The 20,302-nt window shown below is 37.5% G+C and overlaps 3 protein-coding genes and 1 pseudogene across 4 annotated transcripts; 3 read left to right on the forward strand and 1 right to left on the reverse strand.

The window, feature by feature from the left end:
- The first annotated feature begins 3,233 nt into the window (after window positions 1-3,233).
- On the forward strand, window positions 3,234-5,711 carry LOC147558567 (uncharacterized). Its single transcript, XM_086660269.1, has one exon. It carries the CDS (start codon window positions 4,443-4,445, stop codon window positions 5,706-5,708), a length of 1,266 nt encoding a protein of 421 aa, XP_086516395.1. The 5' UTR covers window positions 3,234-4,442; the 3' UTR covers window positions 5,709-5,711.
- Window positions 5,712-8,057: 2,346 nt separating this feature from the next.
- Window positions 8,058-11,499, reverse strand: ILR1 (Peptidase M20/M25/M40 family protein). The gene is made up of 6 exons (XM_086660268.1): window positions 11,323-11,499; window positions 10,255-10,755; window positions 9,993-10,118; window positions 9,583-9,897; window positions 8,917-9,045; window positions 8,058-8,814 (listed from the first exon to the last, which is right to left on the reverse strand). The coding sequence occupies exons 2-6, from the start codon at window positions 10,612-10,614 to the stop codon at window positions 8,452-8,454; spliced, it is 1,293 nt and encodes a 430-aa protein (XP_086516394.1). The 5' UTR covers window positions 10,615-10,755; window positions 11,323-11,499; the 3' UTR covers window positions 8,058-8,451.
- A 2,318-nt stretch (window positions 11,500-13,817) lies between these two features.
- On the forward strand, window positions 13,818-14,613 carry LOC147558569 (small ribosomal subunit protein eS17-like). Its single transcript, XM_086660270.1, has one exon. It carries the CDS (start codon window positions 14,003-14,005, stop codon window positions 14,423-14,425), a length of 423 nt encoding a protein of 140 aa, XP_086516396.1. The 5' UTR covers window positions 13,818-14,002; the 3' UTR covers window positions 14,426-14,613.
- Window positions 14,614-17,115: 2,502 nt separating this feature from the next.
- Window positions 17,116-18,503, forward strand: LOC147558570 (splicing factor Cactin pseudogene; annotated as a pseudogene). The gene has a single exon (XR_015233499.1). The product of XR_015233499.1 is annotated as a splicing factor Cactin pseudogene (transcript).
- Window positions 18,504-20,302: the final 1,799 nt, after the last annotated feature.

The following is a 20,302-nucleotide window of genomic DNA, read 5'->3' on the forward strand; positions in this document are numbered from 1 at the left end:
TATAGAGTCTAGTTGGTTGTACTATGCTTTTGCTAAGGGTTTTTCCATGAATTTCGAGTCTTGAAGTTATCTGTGCACTAGCCATGTGAGTATTAGATAGGTGAAGAGTAGACTTTTCTAAGAGAACTTAATCGATCATTAGTGGAGACTTAACCCATGTGAGATTCTGAGCCTTTCTTTTGCTTTGAGTGATCTCTTCTGAGCTAATTCTGAGTAGAATGAAGAGCTACTCAACTTCGCAGTATTCATTAGAACTCAGTTGATCTCTTGAGTTCAAATTTTACAACCACTAGGGATGTCATCAGGAGTGCAAACCTTCTCTTGTAGTCTGAGAAACTTGAAAACAGTGTCAACTAGAGAAAGATAGAACGGCATCATTATTTAGAACCCTGAGAGTGAGGCATGAATCAAAGTGAATAGAATTTTATCCAAGGAAAGAATAATGTGAAGAAAGTATGTTATGTATTTTGAGTTTTATTACCAGAGTCAGTAGCAAAAAAAAAAAAAAAAAAAAAGGGAGAAAGAAAAAAATGTTTATGTGGTTTTGTTTGAGTCCCTTGAAGTAGTTCTTGAAGTTTTGAAGACGTTGAGTTCTCAGGTGTTCTAGTCACATCATCATTAGTGTCTATTGACCTCTAGGAAGCATTGTTAGATAGTAGATCAGGTGAGAAGAGTTGGTTAGCTTCCCCATTCCATATTAGTGGTTGTTTCCTTCTTTGAGATCAGTCGTCCACAAAATTTTAGTCCGTCTTTTTCATGTGTTGAGTTTTCCTTCATATTCATACCAACACATAGAGTGAACCATTCTTGAGTGACTTTGATTTTTGAGTGTATGACCGTGAGGCAGTGGTCGAGGCGAAATGTATCGAGACGGTAATCGAGGTCTTGTCTTTTCAGAACCGAAATGATACTTATATTGGCTGGTCATGTGCACTTCGAGTCTTGATTACTAGTGAAAAGATTTTTAGTGTTTGTATGGTTCGATTGATTTGGATTTCATTTCTATTAACTTTCGAAAATCTACCGGATGAACATTTTTAGTCCACATCATATTTAGACCCTTTTGCATTTTTGATTTTTGAATTTTGTGGGTATATTCACTGCAAACCCTCACGAGACAAAACTCGTCCTCTTGGGTAACCTAGAGGTTTAACGGCTTGTTGCACGTGCTAAGTGCAATCGTGGGTCCCTCCGAAAGTGGTGAAATGGGTTTAGTTTTATTTTTCTGTTTTGCTCGAGGACTAGCAAAATCTAAGTTTGGGGATGTTTGATGAGACATGGAAATGTCCCATCTGAGTCTCTTAATTTAGGCAAGTTAGTCTCTCTAGAGCAGTTACTCTCACGAATTACTCTCTTTTATGTTCAGGTACCTTTTTACAGAGTTACGCGTGCAAAACGGATAAAGTCGGAAAGAATACAGACTAGGGGCATTTTGGTCATTTGTTGATTCTGACTTCTTGGTCAGTATTAGTGCTCGGATGGAAAGTACAGTCCAAGACAAACCGGTAGGCGAAAACAGAAGTCAAATCGGAGTCCGGATGAATAAATTAGAGCGAGTCAAAGTTCGGGTCAAATTTGGTGGACCAAGAGTCAAGAAGGACAAGTGGCATGCATCTGGCGAGAAATCGTACAAACCGGAGAAGTCGCGGGCTACCTTCTGTCACGGCCAGAGGTACATGGAGCTATTTGCGCGACCCGAAGTAATCTAACGGACGAAATAAAATCAAGTAACGTGGCCGCGGATTAAAGCATGAGCTGCAACTTATTTCGTTAGGCCGCGAAGCACAGAATCATCCGTTTGAAGCAACCAAACCCGTACGTGATTCTCTCTTCCTCCCTTATCTTCTCAAACTGATATTCAAACAGAAGATGAATCAGAGAGGGAAACCGAGAGATTGAGGAAGATATTTGGTGGGCAATCAAAACAGAAAGAGAGATAGACCCGGGAGTTAGAGAGAGAGAGAGAGAGCATAATCAGAGAAGCCGAGATTGGAGGAGGTTTTCGGCTGGTTCTATAAAGGAGAAGGAGAATAACAGAGAAGGGGAATAATCGGGTTTTGGAAGAAGAACAGGAGAGAGAGAGAGACTGAAACCGAGAGCTTCATCAATTTAGTTTTTCTTAATTTTTTTGATTTCTCTTTTGTAATCTTATTATCTTAGTGAGAAATAGAGAGGGATTACTGAGGAAGAGAGAACGTTAGAGAGAGAGACGGATTTTAGAAAGAATAACAGAGAGAGAGACAGAAACCGAGAGCTTCCATGGAGTTTTTATTCATTGATTTTAATTTTATATCTTTGTCTTCTTCTTAGTAGTTATGTCTTTGTGAGAGAGATAGAGAGAGAGAATTAACAGAGAGATTAAGAAAAGAGAGAGAAAACAGGAAGTTTAGAGAGAGAAAACAGGAAGTTTAGAGAGAGAAAGAGAGTTAAGGAAGGTGAGAAAATAAATTTCCCAGAGGGAAAATATTTCCGGGAAGACGAGAAAATCGTTTGGCAAATTTCCGGGAAAAACAGAAGGAAATCAATTCCTTAGGCTCTGTTTGGTGGGAAAATCGCAGAAAAGTAAGTTTCTTTCTTCTTTTTCTTATATTACTTCAAATGTTTATCGTTTCTAGCATGAGTAGCTAAGTCTTTTATATCTAGGGTTTTAGATGAAGTCATAATAATTATTTTAACGATTAATTTATTGAAGTTTTTACCATTTTAACGATAAAATCTTCCGGGTTTTTAGACCGGTCATGGACTAAAACCTGAGTTATATAAAGAACTCTCTAATTAGATCAAAATTAAATTGTCGTTAGAATTATTAGGAAGACGGATTCGAAAACCTTAGGTTCCCTTTTTTCTGAATACCGACTTATTTCTTTATTTAATTTTCAGTTTTATATTTTATTTTTACTTTACCACCATCAAACCAATTTTAAATCTCAATAGTTTTAAGGTTAGAATTTAGTTTAACTTAGTCTCTGAGGAACGAACCGGTCTTACCTGAACTATCACTTGACGCCCGTATACTTGCGGGTGGTGACCTTTTAGGGTAACCTTTTAGGCCCATCAAATGACATATTTGATGAACCATACCACCTTCATTTACATTGCCATGCTAGATTCATGTATTACAATGATATTTAGGGCTAAACCTCTCTATTTTCCATGATTTTAGTATATAGCTCTTATAATTATATGGCTCTCACTATTGGACAATACTCTTTATATAGATACATGAACATGCCCTAGAACTCAACATGATATGAGAATTTTAGGCTATTATCATCATTGATTCATTACTTGCAAAATTACAAATATGGAACTCGTATGTCGTAATATGTTATCGAATATGATTTTGATTTATGTATGTTGTGGTGTGATGCTATTATATGTGTGTGATGTGATGGAGTTGGTGGAGAGTTGTGAGAGTTTTGTGGTTGGTTCGACCCTCTCTACCGGATGTGATATTGGTATGGAGCGTATGAGGTCGGCGCTAACACAATGGATGACCTTGTGGACCACACTCTCATACAACGTGGATACCAACTTGTCATATTGCTTTTGGTTGTTTATTACAAATGGTGTGATATTATGTATGTGTGACGTGATGGAGTTAGTGAAGGGTTGTAAGAGTAGTGTGGTTGGTTCGACCCTCTCTACCGGATGTGATATAGGTATGGAGCGTATGGGGTCGGCGCTAACACAATGGATGACCTTGTGGGCCACACTCTTACATAAGGTGGACACCAACTCGTCATGTCGCTTTTTGTTGTTTGTTACATATGTGGTACATCTTATTTCTAATGGTCACAAATCGGATACTATACTTGGACATCTTCTCATGATAAGTGGTTGTCTATTTGTTTTGGTAGCTCTTGAAACTGTCTATTGAGGCTTTAGAGGTTTCGAAATCTACTTGTTGGGGTCTGACCCAACCTTTTATTTTTCAGGACAAGGAAATTGGGAAGTGCCACCTGCTTGAGTGATAGTTAGCCTTGGAGGAATTTCTTTAGTGGTTTTCTTTCTTTAGGTAGTTATTTGGAGTTGTATCTCCTAAACACTTGGTGTTATTTATGTTTTATCTTGTCCGACAATTGTGTCTATGATTTAGAGACATCCTGTGAGTTTTGGGAAATTGGTAAAGTTTCAGTAGTTGATTTATTGTTACTTTTTGAGCTTCATGTTCGATACTATTTGTCTCCTGGATGAGTGTATCGTATATGTTTACTGTTCTGCGAAGAAATGCTTTAAGTTTAGGTTTTCATTGCGGCCGACGTGGAAATCTGGATTTGGGGTGTTACAAAGTGGTATCAGAGCTCTAGGTTCATAAATCCTAGGGATTGCGTCTAGGGCTATTAGACAGTTAGAAGCAGTAGTGGCACTTTAATCTTTCCTTGGTTTTTGTGCGTGACATTAATTTAGTTTATCTCCTTATTCTTCTCTTGATTAGATTCATGGACGGAGATGGAGTTATTGGTAGGGGACGTCGTAGTGCTCGCATCCGAGGCCGAGGTACAGGTCGAGGTACAGGCCGAGGTGTAGGCAGGGGGACATGCCGAGGTGCAGGCAAGGCGATGGGTCGAGGAGTCCTTGCCGAGGAAAGAGGATCAACAGGAACTGTGGGTACAACGGCGCAGGCTGAGAGCAGTGCAACTCCAGTTCAAAATCTGAATGGAGGGGCAACGGTGACCATTGACGCAACTGCATTGCAAGATTTGATCAACATTGCAGCGGAGGCTAAAATGCAGGATCGGGTTCAGGTTCCAACACGGGAAACAGGAGGTATTGTGGTACCGGTGGTGAATCAGAGACCACCGACTGAGATGACTTGGGTGCAACATTATCACCATTTCACGAAGATGGGGCCACCTGTATTTGATGGAACCGCGGGACCTTTAGGAGCACATGCATGGTGCCAGAAGATGGATAAAATTTTGCAGAATCTCGAGTGCTCAGATGTGTATAAGCAGAGAATGGCAGTGTTTCAGTTGGAAGGAAATGCCGCTTCTTGGTGGGATACAGAGGCTCGGTTAGTAGATCCTATGGCTATGACATGGACACAGTTTAAGGATGTATTCAAGGCAAATTACTTTCCATATTCAACACAACAGAAAGTATCAAGAGAGTTTCAAAATTTGAAGCAGGGAGAGAATCAGACAGTCTTAGAGTATGAGCAGGAGTTTCATCGACTGTCATTATTTGCAACTCACTTGATCCCTACTGAACAGTATAAGATTGAAAGGTTTGTGAATGGGTTGTTACCTAACATTGCGAGACAAATCATTAGGCAACCTAGTTTCGACACTTATCAGAAAGTGGTGACATGTGCTAAGGCACAAGATGACTACATTCAAGAGATGAGGAAGCAGAGGAGTGGCAAGGGAGAGATGGGACATAACCAGAAATGGAGTGGTAATAACAACAAGAACGGTGGTAAGAATCGAAGTGACCGCTATCATGGACAACGTGATGGCAAGAGGCCTCGTACAGATCGTGATGATAGAGCAGTGGTAGCAACTGGTGGACAACCAGAACCACTGAATGGAAACTGGGGAAGACAGAGAGCTTTCCAGGGAATTTGTGTTACACTTGTCATGGGCAGGGTCATAGAGCAATTGATTGTCCTAAGAAGAATGAGACTCGAATTGGTAATCAAGGGCGACAACATGATCATAATCAACAAGGGAGGTTGCAGGGACGGGGTCAGCAGCTGCAGCTGAATGCCGTAGCCCAAGAGATGAACAGCGCACCAGCTTGCAGGGAGTTGGTATGTTTGATTTTGTTTCCATGCCACAGACTACACTCACACTTTGAGATCCCTTCCCACTCTTATTGCGTCCAGGGCTCCTCTCAGCACTATCACCGACTACCATCATCATTTCTCTCCTCTCTCTCTCTCTGTTCCGCCGAAAGGGGACCGTCCCCTTCGTTGGAATAGATAGAGAAAGAAAGAAAAGAGAAAAATGACGGCGATGACGGGAAGTGGTAGTCAAAGCTAGTGGCTGAAATTAATGGCCAGAGTTGGACATGAGAAAGCAGATAGTAGGACTACACCCCCAAGACAAAAATATGTTTAGGGTCGACTCTCATTCTCGATTTTTTTGTACAATACCAATCAAATAGTTCGCGTGCGGTATCGTATTTCTTAATTTTTTATAGGTCTTCAGATATAGTTTTACGATGGAAAAATCATCCTAATCTGACAGCATAAGAATCTAAGATTTCAAATTGCATTATCTATTAGAAAGTGATTGGTCCATGAACTTGAAATTAGTCTGAGAACCTGAATTCAATAAGCCAGTAATATTAAGGAAAATAGGCTACCCAAAGTCAAAGACGGGTTGAACTCATCTGGCTAGGTATATTAGATAGGCTACAGATGTGAAACATATAAAGAAAAGACTTATCCCAATATCTGATCGTCAAATAAGTCTAGTTGAGTAAAGACATTAGAGAAGATCTTAGATATATAATCATTAGATACAAAGTCTAGTCCTTAGTTAGTTTTAGATTTGTTATGATATAAAAGAAATATGCAGGTGGTTGACACTCGACCCACTTTGTTGATGTTTGACTGAATAATTGAGAATGAAAGTCAATCCAAAAATATTTTCACTTTGGTGGTATAGTCCAAAGTTTGCTAAATAACAAGAGGTTACTCTGCAAGCTAACCTAAATATTTCATGAAAGATATTTTTGTCATACGTTACGCATGTTATTGACACGAGAGCCACTTAACAGATAATTCGATAATGGATGTCAACGCCATATACAATTTTATTTCTGAGGGTAATTTTAATGTCCCTAAATAACAGAGGTTCATTGGTAAATAACCCATAATATTTTGTTGTCCCACCACTGCTTTCTTTAAAACTCTGTGCCTGTGAAATAAGAAAAAGACAAACAATGGCGAGATACTATGGGTTCAATTTCACGTCAATAGAAACCATGGTTTTGTGTGAACCCATCATATTTTGATGGCTTACAGCTAAAGAGACAACTTTAATATGTCCAAGTTGACCTAATGTCGGATATTTTCATTGAAAGTCGTGAGAATCCACCTCTGTCTGTGTAAACAAATAACAGTGAGTCAGCTAGACTCCTGACAAGACAAATCATAAACCCTCTGAATCCAGTCCCCAATTTTTCTTTCTTTCAATTTTTAATCATCAATTTCTTTTTAACTTCCAAGCCAGAAATAATACTTGAATCTAGTCTCAATCACAAGTTTTCAAAACTCTACCTTTATAATCCCCTTCTATTCCCTATAGATATTTCTATAGAGGGAGGGTCTGGAGAAAGCTAAAAAGATGAACTCCATTCCCCACCAACAATGGATTTCTTTATCCCCTCAACTTTTCCTTCCCTTCCCTTGTTGAGCAAAGGACACACACTTACATATATATATATATATATATATAGGGCGGAAGTTTACTGACGGGGAAGCAATCAGACGATGATCTCGCTCCTGAGGTAACAAGTATAAGGCGAGACATATCGCCTTGATTGCATGCACAATGAGGTAGATAGACCAAATTGGATTCGAGCGTGAAGTTTGGTACTAGTATGTGATGAGGTTGTATTCTCCGTTTCACAGTTTTGACAGTCATTCATCAGAGAAAACATGGGCTTTCTCTTGAATGCCAATAATAAAATGAATTTAAATAAATAATCCACACTGGCCCAAGAGGATTCTTGTGTTATATATGGAAGAAGCTTGAGTTTACTTCGAAGATTGACAGTCAAAACTGTGAGACAATTGAGTAGTACAACCTCATTGCATACTAATACCGATCTTTTCTCTGGAACCCAAAAAATGGTAACGTATCGCAGCAGTCATAAACCAGTGGAACGAGTCGAAGACAGTAACAGTCAGTTGGAAAGGACAAGCCTGTCGTTTCATCAAGTCTTGGTAACTATTGGGACGAACATATCTATGGCGGCTTCTAGTTCTACGCAGAGTTATTGTTATGTTATAGTGTATGAAATGATAGTTGCTAATAAAAATGCAGGTCGAATGGTGATTATGTTGTGATTCATGTGATGAGCACTATCTAACCGAAAAAGGCTAAAGAACCAATTCATGCACGTTTCTATACATAGAAATTTCAATACCTAATTGCCAATATATCAATGGATACAAAGTACACTACCCAGACACTTAAACAAGAGTTATAATAAGGAATGACCTACTTACTTGCCAAACTTATTTGGTTTCACTACCGGTGCGGGTTATCCTTTTGTTGAGAATTTGATGGAGCTTTCGTGGTATCACAAGGGAACAAACTTGATGATTATCACCTATAGAAGTTCTGAGACGAGAAATTTTCCCAACTTGAATATCCATAAGGCCTATTGGTTGTGTTGATACATTGTCCATCCTGTTTTACCGATTTTCTACTTGATCCTCGAACCATATACTCTTGCACTTCCCAAGAGAAAAATTTTGAATTAGTATAGAGACTAAACAATATGATTCTCCAAGTAAGTCATGGCAACAGCGGCATGAAAAGCTGCACCGATGGGAAGAACCTCTTCATCGAGAACAAAATGAGGCGAGTGTAAAGGCTTATCTGATTTCATAGTATCGTTCTTAATCCCAATAAAGAAAAACGTCCCCGCCATCTTCTGTGCGTAAAAGCTGAAGTCCTCTGACGCCATTGTCATAGGACTTAGATACACATTCGATTCACCGAGAAGTCTTTCCCCAACCTTCCTTGCGTGCTCATACATTTTCTCATCATTCACAGTAGCAGGGTACGGTAAATCCCCTACGATCTCCACAGAAGCACTGCATCGATGTACAATTGCCTGTGATTCAATAACCTGCCAAAGGGAATATATTTTAGGTTTCGCTAAGGTTTCTTTAAGTACCCAAATGAAAAAGCTAAGGAGATCCCAGATATATTTGAGTGTTTTATTTGCTACCTCTTTGATTCTTTGCTTAAGGTAAGAGAGACCTTCAGAAGTCATGCTTCTAAAGGTGCCTCCAAATGTCACCGATTCTGGGATTACATTTCCCGCTTCGCCAGCCTTAATGAACGCAACTGTAACCACCTGATATATTTGTCAAAATGTAAAAGAGATGTCACTTGATATTTCTAACTTCTAACAAAAATACAAAATGTTAGTATAGATTTATAGAACCAAATTTAGATGATTGGTGGTGTAAAAAGTATTAGAAAATTCTTGCACAGTATAGTGTATATGCCTAGACCATGTTTGGCACGTGTGAAAGGACCGCGATCCCGTAATGTGATTTTTGGCAATCGCGATACCATAATGTGATTTTTGCCAATCGGCATACCTTACTGTATTGTTTGATCTGGTCAGGAATAGGATTGACATAGTTTAATATTGTAAGTAAATTATCTAATTCATGAGAAAGGGAACCACAGCCCACCCACACCCCTGGGGTTGAGTTCCTCCTTGAGAATGACTTCTGATGCATTCTTGTGCTCCAAACTCCACTACGAAAGCAAATCCTGGTAATCGGATTCAATTCCCGCATGCGAAACATAGCCGTACGAATTTTTATCATGGTACAATATAACAGCTATAAATACATCATAACGGGAACAAGAAGAAATTTACTCTGCCTTCCAGTGGATTTGACTCTCTAGATATAAGCTGTTGGAGTGCAAGGATTGCAAATGAAGCTGCCAAAACTGGATCTTTAGTTTGGTGTGGGTTCGCTGCATGTCCGCCTTGCCCTCGAATTGTGGCTAAAAATCGTCCGCCGCCAGCCATCAATGGACCAGGTTTTGAAGTAATTGTACCAGTAGGAATATTAGGCATAACATGTAACCCAAATATTGCAGGAACATCATCAAGAACACCCTCTTTCAGCATGTAGTGTGCTCCTGCACCACCTTCTTCTGCTGGTTGAAAAACAAGCTTCACAGTCCCCTTCACAACAAACATTGAGAGAAAAAAACAGCTTAAACTCGGTGTTAATGGCGGAATTTCTCACTAAATAAAGATGGGTAGGGAGGTATACTCACCTTTAGTTCGTGTTTTCGAAGTTGAAGCAATTTAGCAGCTCCAAGAAGCATTGTTACATGAGCATCATGACCACAGGCATGCATCTTACCATCATACTTGCTCTTGTACTCCCAATCAACCAGTTCCTACCAAATGATCCAATTTATGCATAGAAGATTAGTTAAATCAAAAGAACTTTTTTACCCAAATTTTCATTTTTCAATTGTTCAATGGCTAGATCATCAAACACCCAGACAACTAAATTAGGGAGAGAGAGAAAACCTGAAGAGGAAGGGCATCCATATCGGCTCTAAGGGAGAAGAATGGTTTAGCACCTGAACCAATGGAACCAACAATACCAGTTTTAGCAACTGGCCAAGTATAGACGATGCCCAGTGAATCAAGCTCTGATCGGATGAGTTGACTCGTTTGGTGTTCTTGAAAAGCTAGCTCTGGGTATTGATGGATTTTTCTTCTGATCATCTTCATCCAATCGAAGAACTCGGAATCTCGTGCCGTTTCTAGTAACTTCGGAGTCAGTATATCGACATCGGACTTCAAATTGCTGTTATCAGTCGTAGCCAGTGCCTGATTGAATATCAAGGTTGATAAAAATAGATAACGCAGAAGAAATCCCCCCATTTAGACAACAACAATAACAAGAAGATCTCTTCTGCTATAAAATTGGGTGAATTTTCGGATTAGGGCTGAAAATAAGTCTCCACTCTCCTGCCACTCATAAGTTAGAACTTCCTTCAGTAATCATTTCCACAAGAAGAGGTTCTAAGAGCAAGTCCAATCCCAGCCTGTCTTAGGCCGAAAAAACCATTTTTTCACCTAAAATTATTGGCCTCAGCTCAGCCTCTAAAATTCAGCTCCAGCCTCTCTTGAGGCCGAAAATTTGTTCATGTGAGAAACGCGTGTGTGCACTTTTCGTTGGTGTGCGAAAAACGTGTGTGATTTTATGTATATATAAAATACGTGTTTGAACTATTTTTCGAAAAAAATATATTCGGGGACCGACATTTAGTGAGATGTATTTTAATTACTAATATTTATGTTTTTCTAGAATTTAAAAAAAAAAATTAAAACTAATTAGAATTACAAAAAATGTATTTTGATTTTTAAGTTATTTATAATTTTTTAATTATTTTTAATTGTTTAATTTTTTTTTTTTTTAAATAAAAAAACAAACAAATCTGGATCTGTCCCCAATGTGACCGTTGGGATCCCCAACGGTCACATGGGGACCCCTTCAGTCGCCCCTAACATTAGGGGCGACTGAAGGAAGAGCCCCAGCCTCCGCTCCAAGCGGCTGGGCTTGGAGCGGGTGGCTGAGGCTGGACTTGCTCTAAGTTGGAAGGTTTGTTAGGTTACAACTTACTACTTAAAACTCACACATTTCTAACAATTTTTTTTATTCGATTAAAAATCTAAATGGAAAGATGCAAATATTTTTTACGAACTCTTTCCCAACCTGATGCAACTGATTTGCAATAAGTTAGGACTCTTTCGCATTCAGTTATAAATTACGAAAATGCTCAAGGAGCTAAATACCAGAACAAATTGAGTGATTTTTTAGGTCCGTAGACAAATAGTCTAAAATAAAAATTAAATGAGGTTAAGATCTGTACTTAATATAAAAAAAATAGGTAAAAAGTCTAATTTTTTTTAAATATTTGTTTTTATCTTGTACAAATATACAAATGTATCACTAATGTGGTCGATTGTTTTGTAAATTTCTAGATATACTTAAGAATGGTTTATACAAAATGATTTGTTTGGTACATTTTAAAATTTGTAATTTTTAGAACTTTTGGCCAATTTTGTGTTAATAGTGGATTTATTGTGTTATTAGAGTCCATGTTCGATTCTCTAATACTAGCATAAAGGGAGATTTGCAATTTGGACCCCCTTTCATGTAATTGACTTGCTGTTTGGACTCCCTTTTTACAAAATTGCGTTGTGGACTCCCTTTTAGCGGAATCACTCAACAATGTTCCGTCTCTAAAGTTATACTTTACAAAATTCTCAGCTTACCCTTGTATAATCGATATTGCACTTTCGACCCCTTAGTTATACTCACAGACCTAACCGTTCTCTCTCTCTAGAATCAACATTACCCCACACAGCAAGTCTCTATCTCTGATTTGTTTCCATGAGTGAGCTCCATAGAAATCAAATTATGAGTAAAACTACAGGACAAGCTAAGAGAAGCCTCTTTAGTAAATTCATGAAGGGAAGTTTTATAAGGCCTCCCCAATTTTGTTAAAAGGCCTCCCCATGAACCATTTTACTTGGTAAATTATCATTGAGGGGGGGCCTTTTAACAAAAATGAGGGGGCCCTATAAAATCTCTCATTCATGAATGATAAATCTCTGATGAATTAAGTACATCATAACAATAAATTTAGTATTGTAGTAGAACTTGTGCCATTCTTTTTTATCCTTGTTTTTAGATCTTTCATGACATCCCTAACTAGAATGTGATGAAGAACAAATGATGCGAGTCTAGAATAATTTTTTTTGCCAAAACCTCTAACCAATTTTTTGAAACCCTACACGTAGTTCTTCAATTATGCCATAAAAATAGAGGTATTACCATTCAGCTTCTTAATTCAATCCCTGATTCTCCTAAAATATTTCTTGTGATGAGTCCATATACTTTGTGCGTGTTAGTATTAATAATGCTTTGACAAAGCTTAACCACCACTAATGAGTTCTGAAGTCCAAGGAAAGCCCAAGAAAATGAAGGGAAAATTAGGTATTAAAGTCTAAGATAGATTTACAGTAGATGCCAAAATCAACTAAAAATATGAGGGAATTTAAATGGATTTATATAGATATATCTTTATAACCTAAAGGAAAAGAATCACTTTTGAAGAAATCGAATTAAGAGTACAGGAAGGAAGGTGAAGTGTGAGGGAATAATGAAAGAGAGAGAGAGAGAGAGAGTTTGTTTTTCAAGAATGACTTCTTGTTTTTTTTTTGTTGAGGAGAAAACTACTAACACAAGAACTACACAAAGGAAGACTACTTGGGTTGATGAGTTAAGGGGAGGAGGTGGGTAATCACGTGGGTTGATGAGTTAACTACTTGGGTTGGGTTGGGTTAGGTTACATAAAGGGTAAAATCGTACTTTCACCTATTGTTAGGGTAAAATCGTATTTTCACCTCCCATGTGTTTTCAAACTGTTATATCTAACTTTTTTTTTGAAAAGGAGTCCAAAGAGCAACTTTAGAAAAAGGGAGTCCAAACAACAAGTCAATTATATGAAAGGGGGTCCAAACTGCAAATCTCCCTATCATAAATGGCATTCACCCCACCCTGCCCAATTTTTTCTAGAAGTACCATGGGGGCCAAAATGTTTATTTCTCAAAAAACTTAAAAGCATAAATGACATTTCACCCTATCTCTTCTCCTTTCCACCTCACCTTTCTTCTTCGGTGAAAGATCGCCAACCGGAATAAAAATTCCTGCCAGCCACTATTAACCTAAAAAAGAAGTCTTCTTCCTTTCTCTCTCTTCTTTTTTCTTTCTCTTTCTTCTTCTCCTGTCCTTTCTATCGTTCCTTTCTCTCTCTAAAATTAAAATTTGAAACAAAAATACTGATACAATGTGTTTAAACTCGACCCGACTTGCCCCGTTTCATGTTAGACGGAGCAGGACGGGTCGATAAGGGTTGATTAACTTTTAGTCGTGGTGGATATGGTAATTAAATACCTACCCCAACTAAATATTGGAATGGGTACGGTAAAATCCGTTTACTAACGGGGGCGGACTTGGGGAAGGTCGTCCCAAACCCGCCCGTTGACATCCCTATTACTCACAACCGGAATCGGGAACCAAATAGAGAGAACTAGTAGCAGGTAAGCCCAAATTACATTTTCATGGTTTACCTTCTCCCTCAAGTATAAAACAGAAACCCTAGCACTATTCCTTCCTTCTCCGCTGTCGCCTCCCTCCATTTTCTCTCTCTAGTTACAGAAATACTCTACTCATTTCTCTCTCTAGACAGCGGCAGCAACCATGGGTCGTGTTCGAACCAAGACAGTGAAGAAATCATCACGACAAGTGATCGAGCGTTACTACTCTCGAATGACTTTAGATTTCCACACCAACAAGAAGATATTAGAAGAAGTTGCAATCATCCCATCAAAACGTCTCAGAAACAAAATTGCTGGATTCTCTACCCATCTAATGAAGAGAACCCAAAAAGGTTCTGTTCGTGGGATCTCACTGAAACTTCAAGAAGAAGAACGTGAACGTCGTATGGACTTTGTTCCTAATGAATCCGCCATTAAAACTGATATCATTGAAGTTGACAAAGAAACCATGGATATGCTTGCTGCTCTGGGTATGGCTGAACTTCCCGGTGTTGTTAAGCAATCTGAACCCACTCTTGCTCCTCTTCCAGCTTTCGCTCGTGGTGGTGGTGGACGAAGATTCTGAAGAAGAAGATAAGATTTTGTGGGTTAGTAGTTATGTTTATTAGATAGTTAATGTCAAACTTAATGGGGTATTTTGTTATTCAATTGTGATTTCAAAAATGGAGATTTTTCAGTTTGGTTCCAATTTTGAAACATGTCTGAAGATTACGTTTAGTGTTGTAATGAGAAATGTTACACCTTTCTTGGTTATTATATTGTTTATTAGGTTTAGTTTCTTCACAATCTTTAGCATTGTGATTTGCAATTACTGTTTCTGTTGAGGTATTATTTGATTTCATTTTGATTGTTCTAGCATTTGAATTCATGGCCAGGGTTTGAATTAGATTATCTATATATGTGATTTTGTGGTGTATGGTAGGAAACCCACTGTCTTTTGCCTTCTAATCTTGTTAATCAGCTTGAAAATTTTGAAGTAGCTAGGGTTTTCAAATGTGGGTTTAGATTTATCTTTTCAGTAATGAACTATTCCTCCATGAAAAGCATTAGGTCATTTCTTACCTGAGATGTAATTAGAGGGGATAAGTGCTTTCTATTCATTGCTTTTAATCTTTGTGTCACTAATACTATGTTAGTAGAAACCGGTTTTGTGATCTTCAATGTCTGGAATTTGGAGCAATCTATATATCTTAAAAATGGTAATGAATAGGTTCATGAGAGTAGCCACTCATGATTGACTTTATATAGCAAATTATAAGAATTTCTTTTGTGATGAAGATTTTAGCTTGGTGAACCCTATATAGTTTTTTTTTAATTGTTCAGCGTGTGCCTCTAACCCTTGACCTCTAGGTGGAAGATTATACATACCTCTTACCACTCCAACCAAGGGTTGTTGGCAAAACCCTATATAGTTGCTCTCTCTCTTGAAAGCAATTACTTCTTAGCTCTAGCTAGTCTTCATTGAGATATATTCGTCGATATGTTGGTTTTGCCTGTGGACATGTATTAGTGTCTTCAACCCAAGTTCCCATGTCTGGTTGGAAATCATTTGACGCCTTTCAACATCAAAATAGGGCCAACGAATGAACAAAGTCTATATGCCTGTTATTTGGCTTTGTGCTCTTCATGTTATATGAACTTCCAAAGAAAGAATTCTTCATTTACTATGCATTTGAGTTAATATCTTTGGCGCCGTTTTCTCCCAAAAAGTATCTTAGAGTTTGGTTCCCCACCCCCCTTTTGTGCAATAATTAAGGTCACGAATTGGAAAAAAATTCAGTGTTGAAAAGTAATTCAAGGTTAGTCTTTGCTTCTAGAATTTTTTTGTGTAGTTGTAGGCTTGTAGCAGGAAAAGACTATTAAGGTAAACGCAGGATTTTTCTTAGCCTGTTGTCATCAATGACGATTGTTTCAGGAAAATCGACTAACTAACGAGTAATCGTTGTTAAAACTCTCAGTTTCCGAAGTTCATGTTGTGTTGTAACGATAAAAACTGTTTGTGGTTTCTCTATTTCTTTGAACTATATGTTGGATGTCCATGGTTTGCCTTTGCTTTTTCATTTTCTTGTAGGCTGGTCAAGCCTCCCTAGGGTACACATAATTTTATCTGACAGTACATGCAACACCGTATATTTATAACGATGTTTTGCGCCATAATTTTTTCCTTCCTTTAGATTACACATTGTTTCCAAGTACTTCCACTAAATCGACGAGGTCTTTTTTGTTGTACTTAAAATGAAGAACGTTGATGTTTTGCCCGTAGATCTTTATCTCTCTTACCCATCTTCGTCCTCTCCCATATTTATCTCATGTCTACCTTACCAAACTCATATATCTAACATTCTAACCTTAGTAGATTAATAAACTATGACAACTTAACAAAGAAACTCATAAAACCATGATCCAACATTTCTAATTCATCGTTTTCTATGATTTTATGTTAAGACTGATTTTTTTCATTATAGCCAATGGTGTAAATCTCTTCGTCTTTGTAATTCTTTCTTTGGTAATTAAGAGGATGAATTAGCCAACAAATTAAAGAGCAATTACCGAATGAACTTACAAACAAAATAAGAATTCGCGAGTGGACCGTAATTGGGATGTCACAAGGGGACCAAAATCATAATCTCCACATGTTAGGTGTATAGAAAGAGTGTAGCTAAATCATTAACAATTTGTCATAGAAATAGGTTGGGTAAAGATTGATAAAAATATACCCATTTACTCTCACATAAACAGTTACTTGTAATTTATTCTTCTCTTTCAATGATTCAAATGTTTTGATCAAAATAAGAAGTCTTAATCTTTCTCGGTTCTAATGACTATGTATCGTAAATAATTGTTATGAAAAGGTTCTACGATGTTCGTATAATCTACAATCAGCCAACAACCTTTGATTAGAGCGGTAAGAAAATTAGTCTTCCATGATCAAAGATCCCCTACAATATGACAATTCAAAAAAAGAAAAAATCCAATAGTTTTTTTTTTTTTTTTTTTTTTTTGAAAATCCAATAATTAGCAACTGACAAAATCCTTTCAACAATAAAAAATAGTAACTGACAAAAAAAAGAAAGAGCAGAGTGGGATTCGGGAAAGGACTAAAGACGCCCAGCATAATTACTATAGACGCCTTGTTACAACCAAACTTTGAGGGGCTTGTGTGTAATCTGGGCGCCTTGTTAGAACAATTTAGGATTTCGCGATCAGTTTAGGGTTTAGAAATAGTTTACTGTAGGTCCTATTCGTTTTGATTTAGAAATTTCTATTTAAGGTTTCGTAGCAACTCGTATTTAGGTCAGTTTCATCTTCTTTTCTCATCATCTTCTTCGTTTTCACGTTTTTCATCTTGATTGAGAGAAAGAGAGACTACTCAGGATATGAGGTTACAGAGAGGAAGAGGTAACAGAACTAGACGCATGAAGTCAACCAGCAGGACAATCACAGATGAAGAAATCACTGAATACTTAACCAAGAGAACTAAAAAAATAACATCGAAAGTTGCAAAGAAACTAAAATCACATACAGTTTCTAGTTACTCCAACAACAACAACAATAACGACTTAATCGAAAAGTTTGTGTGGCGAAAGAAGATCGAACGTGACTTTTCTAATGGTGTACCACTTGATTCAGTACTATCCATCAAATCTGAGATAAAAAGACAAAAAGAAAGAATGGCTGAAATTGAAAAGGTTAAAAAGAGAAGGGAAGAAAGGATTATTAAAAAAGCTCAACATGAAGAGGAAATGGCAATGTTGGATAGAGAAAGAGCAAAAGCTGAATTCAATGACAAGGAGAATAAAGAAAAAGAGGTTCAAGCAGACGCGCTTGAACCTGTTAAAGAACAAGAAGAGGAAGTTCAGGAGCTAGAAGATGAGGCTGGTTCGTTTTCTCCAGAGTTGATGGTCCATGGTGATGACAATGAAGAAGTGATTGACCCTGAAGATGACAAGATTGAACTGGAACGAAAACGTCTTGCTGTCAGAGGGCGAATGCAGGAAGCAATGGCATCAAAATTGACACCTCTGGAAGATAACATGGAGTTCAAGGCTACCAAATTAATGGGGGCAATGGAAGATGGAGATTCAGTATTCGGGTTTGGTGCTGAAGTGAACCTAGATTCACAGGTTTATTGGAACGACAAATATCGCCCAAGAAAGCCTAAATACTTTAATCGTGTTCATACTGGGTACGAGTGGAACAAATACAACCGAACCCACTATGACCACGACAATCCGCCTCCGAAAGTAGTTCAAGGTTACAAATTTAACATCTTTTATCCAGACCTAGTAGACACAACCAAGGCTCCTGTTTACACCATGGATAAAGATGGCAGTAATGGTGAGACGTGTCTTATACGTTTCCATGCCGGACCTCCTTACGAAGACATAGCATTCAAGATCGTGAACAAAGAGTGGGAGTACTCGCGCAAGAAAGGTTTCAAATGTACTTTTGAACGAGGAATCTTGAGCGTTTACTTCAACTTCAAAAGGTACCCTTATCGAAGATAACTTGGGGCTAACTCCCTTAAAAGAACCCTCTGACTTGCTTTCTCTTTTTCATCTTTGGAGTGTTTTGATGGTTTTACTGTTGTTAGTGATTGATTAATGGATTTTGCCTGTGAATTAGCGAAGATTAAACTACAACATTTCTCATTAAGTTTTTTTTTCGTTCGGTTAGTGAGTTTGATTTTGAGTTTTTGGTTGGAAGAGGGACGAGAAATTTTAGCAATCCCTTTGGCAAGTGAAAGTAGCTGGAAAATAAGAACAGGCCCTAATATACGGTCTATTCGTGCTTCCATTTTAGTGTGTTTAGAGTTATTTCTTGCCACACTTTAGCAAACATTGTTGTCGAAGCTTTTATAGCTAATCTTGTCTATATCTTTTTACGCATACTTTTTGTGACTCATCTTGCCTTCGGATTGCAATATTGATCATGAGTTGTAACTCAAATTCCTAAAGTTAAGATAGAACCTAGGATAAGAGTATCCAATGAACTTTTTTCTCTTATCGATTGCACGTTGTTTTCGAGAAGCGCTTCCAAATTAACTTTGCATAAAACATGTCGTAATAGAATAATCTTTTTATAGTTTCATAATTGTCGTTTGGTATGCAATAGAAAAGGCAAAGAATTCTTTTTTAAAAGAAAAGCTGACTAACCTAACTATTGCTTTTTTTATTTGCTCTTATCTTCTTCGATTTTTAGTTGTATAGTATTGATAACTTTTTCATACTATTAAAAATTCTAAAGGCATGGTGCATGATGGTTCGATTATTAGCGTCTCCCCACCCACCACCAATTAGGGGCGGATTCTCTATTTATAACAAAGTGAGGCTAAAACCTAAATTTTTAAAAATACTAACATTTTTACGGCTTCAATTTAAAAAGAAAATACAAACTATACCCTTAGAAATAGCTAATTGGGAACAAAATGCATATGACAAAAAAATTATCATGTGTGTAAAACAAAAGATGGAATAGTTGAGCTTTAAACCCTAACTTTTAGGGGAAAAACGAGTAGGTCAATTCGGTTAGTGAAATTGACCTCTTGAGAGTTGAGGTATTCAATCATGTTAGTTCAACAAAAAAAAAGGTATTCAATCATGTTTGTAAATGGGAAAAGAAACATAATACTATAAAATTAGTCTGGGGGTCACTTAAAAAGAAAATTAGTCTAGGGGTGGATGGAACCTGTGATCACCACCACCTTCAACAACAGTCGACAGGTAATTACATGCGCTCCCACCATCCGTGTTGTGTATCTTAAATGTTTTGCCAGGATTAAACAATTGTTATATTGATTTGAGGATAGGCCAAACTTGAATTCCGCAATCAATTCTTCAACTAAGGGGTGATATATGCGTATGAGAAATTCTATTCATCTCTTCATTTTGGTCTCTCTCCCAACCCTCTGCTGATATAGCGACATATCGCTTGAGTTTAGAGCAATTGGAGAGAGAATGGTGAGAAAATGTACTCCAGTAATATGTTGATCTCATCCTAAAGTAGATCACACAATATCTTTTTTAAGATGCAAGAAGAGATGATCTCATCCTTAACAAATCCATTTATTTTTCTTTAAAAAGAGTTCTATGTTCTAATATGGAATGTTTGTATGTTTAAATTTATTAGTTTAAAACTATTTTCAAATTGTAGCTTTCATTTTTAATTTCAATTAGAGTTTATTTTGTGCTACGTAGTTTTTGTGTGCATATAGGTTTCTAAAATCGAATTGTGGAAACTAAAATCGAGTTTTTCTGACGTGTTGATTTAATGTGCAAGGCTAAAACTGAATTGCTATTAATTATTGTGTTGATTGTACCATTAAAGCATTCTATTTTATTTGCAGATTTAATAGAACACAACTCCTTTTTGCCTATTTTCATTGTCAATTTAAACGGTCAATCTTGAAGAGAAAAATGCACATCTTTGCGTACCGTGTGCT

The sequence above is a fragment of the Eschscholzia californica genome, unplaced genomic scaffold, assembly GCF_041429995.1.
Source record: "Eschscholzia californica isolate CP2 unplaced genomic scaffold, dmEscCali1.0.p SCAF_2, whole genome shotgun sequence".
In the NCBI taxonomy this organism is placed as follows: domain Eukaryota; kingdom Viridiplantae; phylum Streptophyta; class Magnoliopsida; order Ranunculales; family Papaveraceae; genus Eschscholzia; species Eschscholzia californica.

Coding starts and splice junctions, on each gene's coding strand:
- LOC147558567 (XM_086660269.1), top strand. CDS start 4,443: ATGGACGGAGATGGAGTTATTGGTAGGGGACGTCGTAGTGCTCGCATC.
- LOC147558569 (XM_086660270.1), top strand. CDS start 14,003: ATGGGTCGTGTTCGAACCAAGACAGTGAAGAAATCATCACGACAAGTG.
- ILR1 (XM_086660268.1), bottom strand. CDS start 10,614: ATGGGGGGATTTCTTCTGCGTTATCTATTTTTATCAACCTTGATATTC. Junction 10,119..10,254: donor TGGATGCCCTTCCTCTTCAG/GTTTTCTCTCTC, acceptor ATCATTTGGTAG/GAACTGGTTGATTGGGAGTA. Junction 9,046..9,582: donor CAAATCCACTGGAAGGCAGA/GTAAATTTCTTC, acceptor CAAATATATCAG/GTGGTTACAGTTGCGTTCAT.